At 50.1% G+C, this 11,804-nt stretch overlaps 1 protein-coding gene across 1 annotated transcript; it reads right to left on the bottom strand.

Annotated features, from left to right (window-relative positions):
• Positions 1-4,951: 4,951 nt before the first annotated feature.
• gphb5 (glycoprotein hormone subunit beta 5) lies at positions 4,952-9,937 on the bottom strand (the record flags this gene model as incomplete). Its single annotated transcript, XM_080012678.1, has 3 exons — positions 4,952-5,143; positions 9,031-9,229; positions 9,909-9,937. The coding sequence occupies 3 exons, from the start codon at positions 9,935-9,937 to the stop codon at positions 4,952-4,954; spliced, it is 420 nt and encodes a 139-aa protein (XP_079868804.1).
• Between the last annotated feature and the right edge of the window lie 1,867 nt (positions 9,938-11,804).

Here is an 11,804-nt window from a genome sequence, read left to right on the forward strand (position 1 = left end):
TTTTCACAACTTTTAAAGGAGAACTGTCATTTACTTTTTTTTTTAAAGCTATCGTTAAAACATCTGTTGTTTTACAGCTGTGGTTAACATCTGGAAGGGAATCCCGATCCCGCTGCTCACTCTGTTAACACACTGATCCTCCCTCCTGTCACCTGTCTGGGGAAGAGTCATGTTATGAAACAGCGCTGACACACTGACGGGGTGGAGACCTCCCACCAGCTCCAACCACCCCCGTCACCCCAACCCTAAATGACATGCTAATGGCACTCGAGGTTGATAAGCCGACACAATGCACCCATCATGGGTTTTACTGAGCGGGCGGAGGCGGATAGCGACAGTTTGATTAACATGAAGCAAGGAAACGGTAAAGTGCCTATAAAACCTCCGCCCATCCACCACCCTGATACTGGCTGACTCAACACAATCGAACACAATTGGGCGTGTTAAACGTAAGATTCTGCTTTACTTTTTCCCTCCATCTCCAACCGGGCATTGACCTTATTTACATGTCAACCATAATTAGGCGAATATCTTTCAGGTTCTGGTAATTGGTAATGTCCCTTGAATAAAATGGCGCTGCTCCTCCTCAGATTCCTCTACGACCCCGGGTCCCTGCAGCCGGGGGAACCCTTTATAATTCATAACTGCAGTTGTTAAGGAGGCAGCGGAGGTGAATACATCCGCCCACGTCCGCTACACCTCTCAGCCCCCTTTATTAAGGTGGAAGGCTGAAACAGTCCCTGCATGAAGCTTCACTCTGAGTGCGCTTGAGTGAATGCTTCATTATGAACATGAATTCTATTCGGCCCTGTTAAACTTGTCTAATTTCCTGCTTAATCTTATGTATGGCAATTGCTCTAACTCAGGGGTACCTTACTCAGATGACCCGGATGTCGCTGGCCAGGTTGTCTTCTTCAGGGGGCACGTGTTACCTTCAAGGGAAAACCGGCTTTTTTTTGTTTTTTTCTCCCGCACATTAATAAATGTGGCGGGCCAATGGGGAGTGGCAAGCCGCTGCTGCAGACGGGTGGTGCAGGCTCCATCCCGGGGCTGCTCAGCTGCTGTGGATCGGGCGAATCAACAGAGGGAATCTGCTGATTCGTCCCATCCTAAACCAGGAAGTAATATAGAGTTTGTTGTCTCCGCAGTGAAGGACGGTGTGCTTGCAGGACAAGGTTCAGACCGGGCAAAATGTGAGTAACCCAAGCCGCCAGACACATCACGGCGGGAGCGCACCTAAGAGCGAATCTGACGAACGTTTTCATTATTCGCCTGTGAGCCTTCAATTTGTCCTTTTGGCCCACATGCCGCATTTTGTTTGAACACTGAATAAATACACGCCACCCGGCTCTGTTTTGCCTCTGCCTCCCCTCTCTCCTTCCCTGCACCTCTACAAGTGCCGCCTGAAGAGTATGGAGCAGCGCAGGGCAGAATCCTGGACGCCTTCCCTCCTGGAACAGATGGTGGCGGCCCTCGCTACAATGCAGGAGCAGCAAGCCCTACAGTTCCGGGAAATGGCGAGGGTCCACGAGCGGGACCAGGAGGCGCTCCAGGTCCTCCTCCGGGAGTGCACCAGACTTTGTGCCCCCGTGACCCCGTTCCCCCTCTACAGGGGGAGGATGATCCCGAGGCGTTCCTCGCCAACCTTGAACAGATGGCCGAGGCGGTCGAATGGTTCCCCTCCTCTCAGGAGAAGCCCAGCTGGCGGTGCATGCCCTACCCCTGGAGCAGCGGAGGAGCTACATTGTTGTCTAGAGGGCGGTGATGGAAAGGGAGAACACCAGAGGGCCACCGCCTGCGCTGCCTGTCACTCCTCTACGACACCGTGGGCTGGCCGTTCCTACACGCCCAACAGCTCCTGGATGTGGCCCAGTGGTGGCTACCACTGGCGGAGCGCTCCCCACACCAGATTGTCGAGGCGGTGGCCACCGAACACTGGACATTCTCCCGCCATAGCCCTTGCTGAGGACCACGTTGAGGCCTACGCCCACACCGCCCCTACCGCACCGGACCGTCGGGGACCACCGAGGGACCCGCGCCTGGATCCAAAGTGGGAGGAGTCTTGGCGGTGGCAGCCATCACCATCCTCCTCCCGTGTGGGGAGGGCCCACCTCCATAATTGGGTAGTCCTGGTCGGGTCGCCCGCATCGCCAGCATACCTGCCCAGGCGTCTGCCCAGCTTCCAGGTGTCCCGAGGCCGCGCCACCCAGGAAGAATCGGGGGGAGCGGAGCGCGGTAGGAGGTGGTCTCCCAGATTAATTAATTCAGCGTCGTGATTTGAGAAAAAAGTATTTGCTGGTCAATATATTATCCCCATGTAGTGAGCCATGTAAAATTGTCTCGCGGGTCGGATGTGGCCTCCGGGCCTGTAGTTTGAAACCCCTGCTTTAAATGTGCAGGATGTGACGGTTTTACAATAAGTCTGTGCTGTCACACCTGAACGAACCTCATATGGAATGCAAATAAAAGACTGCATTAATATTAAACTGCTCTGTAGTTGGTGTCATGTGCAAAATGTGGCTCCACATACAGTATTTACCATTGAGCCATGCTGCGGCTTATAAGCGTTTTAAAAAAACACAAAATAAATTGATGCAGGCCTCTTGCAATTGTTGACAGTCCTGTTCCCCCCGCCTGCCTGCACCTCTCAGTGGGGGGGAGGTCATAGACGCTGCAGTTTAGAAGCTGAGAAATACAGCTTTCCTTATTCTCTCTCTCTCTCTCCCTCCGTCTCACTCCACCCCCACATTAGTGAGAAGAGGTGGCACAGTAATGTCACAAACGATTATGTCGGGGAGGGGGGGCGGTCGTGGTTTCCGGAGCGGCTCCCCCTGTGGCCCCCTAGGGGCCATGCACGGTGTGTTTGAGGACCCCATAGAGTACAGTCACCGGTATCGTGTACATATCAGCCCCGTTTTCACCACAGATAAGAGCCTACCTAGATAAGTACCTGCATACTCCACACTGGTAAACAGCTGATTTAACACTCGCTCTTCTTGCTTCCTTTACTGTGGAAAATAAAATGTTAATACATTGAGCCGTTGTCCGATGACGGATGTTGCTGCCACATTTGGCACGTCTCCAGGGTGCAGCTGCAGAGGAGCAAGCGAATGGGAAACCGATATCTGTTTGTCTGTCCCATTAGAGACAACGGGAGAGGGGGAGGAAGGGGGAGAGGCGGACCGGGGCGGGCGTGGCGCCATGGGGGTCCACCCACCCCCTGGTGCAGGCACGTGCACCAGCGTCACGTCACGCCCAGCCCCCCCGCACCTCACAACGCGTCTGAACAACAGCGCATTGTTTACGTGTTCAGCCGGATGACAAAGCAGCAGGAAATTTGGTCTCTGAGCTCGGACCGGCTAATTAGGTACTAACGAGTGGTCACATTATTATCCCACCCGCCCCCCACGCCTAATTATACACCGTCTAGTATCGCAATTTAAAGTTACCCATTCATTGCATTGGTTGTCATGAGATGTTTCACCGGTTGACACAGGAGTACTCACGAAAAACCATTTTATGAGCCTTTGTGTTAAGTTTACCTCCCTCTACTATACCTCTAGTGTACTCTACCTTTAATCTACTATACCTCTACTCTACTATACCTCTAGTGTACTCTACCTTTAATCTACTATACCTCTACTCTACTATACCTCTAGTGTACTCTACCTTTAATCTACTATACCTCTACTCTACTATACCTCTAGTGTACTCTGCCTCTGCTCTACTTTACCTCTACTCTACTACACCTCTAGTGTACTCTACCTCTGCTCTACTTTACCTCTACTCTACTACACCTCTAGTGTACTCTACCTCTACTCTACTTTACCCATACTCTACTACAGCCCTAGTGTACACTACCTCTGCTCTACTTTACCTCTACTCTACCACACCTTTAGTGTAGTCTATCTCTGCTCTACCACACCTCTAGTGTACTCTACCTCTACTCTACTATACCTCTAGTGTACTTTACCTCTACTCTACTACACCTCTGCTCTACTTTACCTCTACTCTACTATACCTCTAGTGTACTCTAGCTCTACTCAATTATACCTCTATCACAGCGGTTCCCAACCTTTTGGGATTTGCGGCCCCCTTGAAAAAGTGTTGGGGGCCACACCCGACCAGAAGTAACCCAGGAGCCACACAGTGCCTTCTCAGAGGACGTGTATTTTAACAGTGGTATGCAGTGTCATACATACAGGGCAGTGGTGGTAAATCAAAACAATAGGTGGGTTATATTATTATTACTATACCTCTACTCTACTTTACCTCTACTCTACTACACCTCTAGTGTACTCTACCTCTGCTCTACTTTACCTCCTCTCTACTACACCTCTAGTGTACTCTACCTCTACTCTACTACACCTCTAGTGTACTCTACCTCTGCTCTACTTCACCTCTACTCTACTACACCTCTAGTGTACTCTACCTCTACTCTACTACACCTCTAGTGTACTCTACCTCTGCTCTACTTGAACCTCTACTTTGCATTCACTCTACCTCCCACTATTTCCACCCTAAAACTGATGATGTCATCCAGTCTTCTTTTGACAAAAAGCTGAATTGTAATATAATGACACGTCGAGTTCAACTTTATTTACAACAGTTCAATGAATCAACATTTACACCTGGATAACACGGTAAAAGCACATCTGTATTTCCTGTCATGTGACCACTTCCTGTAGAAGCGCAGTGTTACACGTGTGTGTGAGTTACACGTGTGTGTGAGTTACACGTGTGTGTGAGTTACATGTGTGTGTGTTACACGTGTGTGTGAGTTACATGTGTGTGTGAGTTACACGTGTGTGTGAGTTACATGTGTGTGTGAGTTACACGTGTGTGTGAGTTACACGTGTGTGTGAGTTACACGTGTGTGTGAGTTACATGTGTGTGTGAGTTACACGTGTGTGTGAGTTACACGTGTGTGTGAGTTACACGTGTGTGTGAGTTACACTGCGGTGATGCACTCGGTGGAGCTTGCCGCACACACTGCGCAGTGGCAGCGCAGGGCCAGGGGGAAGGTGTAGGCCGGGTCCACGCCGGACGAGCAGTTTGGCAGCCGGACGCTCAGCAGCCGGGTCTGGTTGTAGGTGCAGACCCTCTGGTGTGACTCGATGAACGGAGGCTCCAACACGGGCTTCTGGGTGGAGGGATGGAGGGATGGAGGGATGGATGAGCCCATGATGACCTCATGCTCCTCGCCTTCTCCCTCCCCTCCCCTCGCCAATCCCCCCCCGCTCTCCTCTCCACCCATCTGCCATCCTTTCCCCTCCCTTTATCTCCCCTTTATCTCCCCTCTATCTCCCCTCTATCTCCCCTCTTGCTCCCCTCTATCTCCCCACTATCTCCCTCTATCTCCCCACTATCTCCCTCTATCCCCCCTCTCCTCCCTCTATCTCCCCTCTTCTGCGTCTCCTCCCTCTATCTCCCCTTTATTCCTTCTATGTCCCCTCTCGCTCCCCTCTCCACCCTCTATCTCCCCTTTATCTCCCTTCTATCTCCCCTCCCCTCCCTCTATCTCCCCTCTCTCTCCCTCCATCTCCCTCTATCTCCCTCTATCCCCCCTTTCCTCCCTCTATCCCCCCTCTATCTCCCCTCTATCTCCCTCTCCTCCCTCTATCTCCCTTTATCTCCCCTCTCCTACCGCTATCCCCCCTCTATCTCCCCTCTATCTCCCTCTCCTCCCTCTATCTCCCTTTATCTCCCCTCTCCTACCGCTATCCCCCCTCTATCTCCCCTCTATCTCCCTCTATCTCCCCTCTCCTCCCTCTATACCCCCTCTATCTCCCCTCTTTTCCCTCTATCTCCCCTCTATCTCCCCTCTATTCCCTCTATCTCCCCTCTATCTCCCCTCTATCTCCCTCTATCCCCCCTCTCCTCCCTCTATCTCCCCTCTCCTGCGTCTCCTCCCTCTATCTCCCTCTATCTCCCTCTAGCTCCCCTCTCCTCCCTCTATCTCCCCTCTATCTCCCTCTATCTCCCCTCTATCTCCCCTTTATTCCTTCTATGTCCCCTCTCGCTCCCCTCTCCACACTCTATCTCCCCTTTATCTCCCTTCTATCTCCCCTCCCCTCCCTCTATCTCCCCTCTCTCTCCCTCCATCTCCCTCTATCCCCCCTTTCCTCCCTCTATCCCCCCTCTATCTCCCCTCTATCTCCCTCTCCTCCCTCTATCTCCCTTTATCTCCCCTCTGCTACCGCTATCCCCCCTCTATCTCCCCTCTATCTCCCTCTATCTCCCCTCTCCTCCCTCTATACCCCCTCTATCTCCCCTCTTTTCCCTCTATCTCCCCTCTATCTCCCCTCTATTCCCTCTATCTCCCCTCTATCTCCCCTCTATCTCCCTCTATCCCCCCTCTCCTCCCTCTATCTCCCCTCTCCTGCGTCTCCTCCCTCTATCTCCCTCTATCTCCCTCTAGCTCCCCTCTCCTCCCTCTATCTCCCCTCTATCTCCCTCTAGCCCCCCTTTCCTCCCTCTATCTCCCCTCTCCTCCCTCTATCCCCCCTCTATCTCCCCTCTTTTCCCTCTATCTCCCCTCTATCTCCCCTCTATTCCCTCTATCTCCCTCTATCTCCCCTCTATCTCCCTCTATCTCTGCTCTATCTCCCTTTATCCCCCCTTTCCTCCCTCTATCTCCCCTCTCCTCCCTCTATCCCCCCTCTATCTCCCCTCTTTTCCCTCTATCTCCCCTCTATCTCCCCTCTATTCCCTCTATCTCCCCTCTATCTCCCTCTATCTCCCTCTCCTCCCTCTATCTCCCTTTATCCCCCTTTCCTCCCCTCTATCTCCCCTCTCCTACCGCTATCCCCCCTCTATCTCCCCTCTATCTCCCTCTATCTCCCCTCTCCTCCCTCTATACCCCCTCTATCTCCCCTCTTTTCCCTCTATCTCCCCTCTATCTCCCCTCTATTCCCTCTATCTCCCCTCTATCTCCCCTCTATCTCCCTCTATCCCCCCTCTCCTCCCTCTATCTCCCCTCTCCTGCGTCTCCTCGCTCTATCTCCCTCTATCTCCCTCTAGCTCCCCTCTCCTCCCTCTATCTCCCCTCTATCTCCCTCTATCTCCCCTCTATCTCCCTCTAGCCCCCCTTTCCTCCCTCTATCTCCCCTCTCCTCCCTCTATCCCCCCTCTATCTCCCCTCTTTTCCCTCTATCACCCCTCTATCTCCCCTCTATTCCCTCTATCTCCCCTCTATCTCCCTCTATCTCTGCTCTATCTCCCTTTATCCCCCCTTTCCTCCCTCTATCTCCCCTCTCCTCCCTCTATCCCCCCTCTAGCTCCCCTCTTTTCCCTCTATCTCCCCTCTATCTCCCCTCTATTCCCTCTATCTCCCCTCTATCTCCCTCTATCTCCCCTCTCCTCCCTCTATCTCTGCTCTATCTCCCTTTATCCCCCCTTTCCTCCCTCTATCTCCCCTCTCCTCCCTCTATACCCCCTCTATCTCCCCTCTTTTCCCTCTATCTCCCCTCTATCTCCCCTCTATTCCCTCTATCTCCCCTCTATCTCCCTCTATCCCCCCTCTCCTCCCTCTATCTCCCCTCTCCTGCGTCTCCTCCCTCTATCTCCCCTCTATATCCCTCTATCTCCCTCTAGCTCCCCTCTCCTCCCTCTATCTCCCCTCTATCTCCCCTCTATCCCCCCTCTATCTCCCTCTATCCCCCCTTTCCTCCCTCTATCCCCCCTCTATCTCCCTCTCCTCCCTCTATCTCCCTTTATCCCCCTCTCCTACCTCTATCTCCCCCTTCCTCCCTCGATCTCCCCTCTCCTCCCTCCCCTCCCTCTATCTCCCCTCTATCATACCTCTGGCTCCCCTCTATCTCCCTCTATCCCCCCTCTCCTCCCTCTATCTGTTTGTATGTATGTATGTGTGTATGTGTGTATGTATGTATGTATGTATGTGTGTATGTATGTATGTATGTATGTGTGTATGTATGTATGTATGTATGTATGTATGTACCTGTGTGTGTATGTATGTGTGTATGTATGTATGTATGTGTGTATGTACGTGTGTATGTACGTGTGTATGTGTGTATGTATGTCTGTGTGTGTGTATGTATGTGTGTATGTATGTATGTATGTGTGTATGTGTGTATGTATGTATGTGTGTATGTATGTACCTGTGTGTGTGTGTGTGTATGTATGTATGTATGTATGTATGTATGTACGTGTGTGTGTATGTATGTATGTATGTATGTATGTATGTACGTGTGTATGTATGTATGTATGTATGTATGTATGTATGTATGTATGTGTGTGTGTATGTATGTATGTATGTATGTATGTGTGTACGTGTGTGTGTATGTGTGTACGTGTGTACGTGTGTATGTATGTATGTACGTGTGTGTGTATGTTCTCAGTGTCATTTGCTGTAACCCTGCACATTATGAGTGATATGGTTCACGTGAGGATTCAGTTTCTGCTTCTTGTTTTCAGTAAAATGAGTCTGAACCGACTGAAAAAGTCTCAAGCAAAACAACAAGAACTTACGACTGAAGACTCACTATCAAGTCTCCTGATTCCCTCTGCAGATGCAGCTGTGATTTCCCGTCATACCCTGCATCAAGCAATTCTCCATCATCACCGTCACCTCCAGCTCTGGAGGAGTTGAAGAGCATGATTTTTGGGTTTTTGGGCTGCAGGGCTGCAGAGCTCTGATGGCTTTCTACCACAGATCCATCTCACCAGACGGGACACTGATCACATCATCCCACCACAATCTAAACACAATTAAATATGGAATACTTTTACCCCGTCTCCATTCCCATGCCCCCCCACCCGCCGCATTCTAATCTATCACATCCATCATCTCACCCCCACCCCCCATATCTCTCTACCCCCCCATTTCTAGGTGGTTTAATCATCCTCATTTTACTGCCACCAGTGTCACTTTTTAAAGTTGAACAATTTGCTTACGTGTGTGTGTGTGTGTGTGTGTGTGTGTGTGTGTGTGTGTGTGTGTGTGTGTGTGTGTGTGTGTGTGTGTGTGTGTGTGTGTACAGTGCAGTATCTGACTCCCATCTCCTTCACCTCCCAGGTCTCGCAGCGCCCCCAGCAGGCGTCGGTGGTGATGTGCAGCCCGCCGCAGCCAGGCTTCCTGGCCAGGAAGGTGAACTCTCGGACGGCACAGCCGATGAATTGACGCAGGGTGACGGCAGAGGCTTGGGTCCAGGGGCCCGGCTGTAGGGGCCCCATCAGCACCAGGCAAGACAGAAGCAGCGTCCCCCACCTGGACAGGACATCCAACGACATAGAGAGCCCTGATGTGCACGTCAGATATATCCTTAATGTGTCCGAAACATGGAAGACAGGAAATTAAAAGATGATATATGACTTTCTTTACATGCAGTTTATATCAAATACATTTTAAAGTGATGTATTTAAAACAAATTTTGATGGAATTCTAATTTTAATCCCTATAATACTTTTTGAGGCTAGTCTGCTGGGCTATTATCCAGTGGTGGAAACTTATGTTTTACTGTACTTACTGTACTCCTTTTTTCAAGAAAGCATATTCAGTTTCAGATAACTTTTTACTTTAGCTCCACTTTATTTCAAAGCACTTTTACATTTAATACATTAAGTAGATCTGATGGAACAAAAACAATTGACCACAGCATATTGAAATGCCTGTGACAAGGTCTATTAATGTATTGTCAAAAAATAATATTTCATTTGGGTGTAAATACCCACCAAATAACAAAAGACTAAACATTTTCCTGTAAAGTGCCCTTGGGCTGCATTAAAGGCAATGATAATTTAAATGTATTATTAATATTTTTGTTACCAGGATCAATTTGATCATCAAAATAAATAAGCGACAGGTATATATCCGTCTGGTTAAGATGGATATAAAAATTTTGGCCTGGTACGATCCGTCCATTTAATCTGACCCTGAGGTCACTCACCGGTGCCTTCCTGTCCCGTTCTGGTTCATGGTTCGTGTGGAACACGCCGGACTTCCTGGACGCTTCCTGGACTCTTCCTGGACACTTCCTGGACGCTTCCTGGACTCTTCCTGGACCCTTCCTGGACCCTTCCTGGACGCTTCCTGGACTCTTCCTGGACGCTTCCTGGCTTCTGCGGCGTCTCTACTTCCTACGGCAGATCCAGTCTCTGGAGCCGTTGAAGACAGGTCTCGCTGGGTGAGACCAGGCTCATGCTCTCCAGGCTCTCCTGTATATAAATGAAGCCTCACGGCGTCCTCTGGGTTGTTTACCGAGTCAACAGTTTATTTCCAGTTGTTAAGGTAAGTACTGATAACCTCCACTGTGGCTCGCTGACAGGAAGGCCGGTCCTTGTCGTTCTTTGCTCTTCAGATCTTGTTCTACCTGCTAATGGATCTGACGGGCCGGGCCACGCCTTTTTATCATCCCCACTGCGCTGTCAATCAGGATCCACCCTGCCGGCCCAGGCCCGGCCCCTGTCGGCTTCCGGACTCTGTGAAATCCCCAGGGGGCCCCAAACCTGTCGCTGCCCATCTCGATGAGCCACTATCCTGCTTCGCTCCATTAGTGTGATTGAGGAAATACTTTGTCCTTTTGTTTGCAGTCGCTGGCACGGAAGGAGAGAGGGAGCAGCGTCTTTATACCTAGCCCCCGCCTGCGTCTGCCTTGGCTTACCTAAGATAAATGATCCGGATCTGGAGCCGGAGCTCCTGTCCTCACATGCTGGCTCTGGGTAGAAGTTCACCCCCGGAGCACAGGAGCAGCTGCTTTGACTCCCTCATTCTTCTCTGGCTTTGCTTCGCCTTTATTCGCCTTCGCCGGGTGACGACGTTTCCGGCAAAACACCACCTTAAACAGTGACGAGAGCCACTGTGACCGAGGGCCCCGGGCCCCGTGTGGCGGCAGCGCAGCACTCCTTCACTTTACTTCATTCGTGACCACGGAAGTGACCGGTCACCGTCATGGCCACGCTCTGCTTTTATATTGAATGAGATACTTTATTGGAACCCGACGGGAAATTGCAATGTCCCAGCAGCTCACATAAAAAAAAACTGCAATAGGCTATAATACTTACAAACAATAAAAACTAAAAATGGAAAGTATGCAATAAACCTCACAGCTGTACACAATAAAATATGGCGGGATAATGGAAAATATACCTGAATATTTAAAGTGAAGCAGTATAAACCTGAAAATGTTAAGTTTTTTAGTGGAACATATACAATCAAATATTGTATACAACTTGCATGTTGCTTGACGTCCTTCAGAAAGGAGTCGCTCTAAAATGAAAGAAAAGTCAGTTCAGTGAGATATTACAGTACGTCATACATCATACAGATCAGTAGACGAGACATTTACATTTACATTTACATTTAGTCATTTAGTCATTTTATCCAAAGGGACTTACAAGGGAGAAAAACATTCAAGCTACATTGCGACAGAGACATTAGTGTAACAATAAATACTGCTAAGTAGTTCTAAGTACTTGTAGGTTAGGACAGGAGGTACTCACTGAAGAGCTGGGTCTTCAAGTGCTTCTTAAAGACAGAGGGAGGTCCCCGCTCTGGTCATTTTTGGCAGCTCGTTCCACCAACGTGGAACTACAAATGAGAATAGCCTGGATTGCCGTGGCTGTACGGCCGGCAGAGCCAGGCCACGCTCATTTGATGAGCGCAGCATCCGGGGGGTAACATGTGCTTTGTGAGACATTTTGGGACATGGAGTCAGTGACAAGGTCATTGATGGTGGATCCCAGAGACCTTGTACTGCTACCCTGGGACGAGCAATAAATGAGTATATATCACCTGATATATACTCATATACGAAAGGTGATATTTACTCATTTAATCCTGCAAG

This window comes from Zeus faber (assembly GCF_960531495.2).
Source record: "Zeus faber genome assembly, chromosome: 13".
NCBI lineage: Eukaryota > Metazoa > Chordata > Actinopteri > Zeiformes > Zeidae > Zeus > Zeus faber.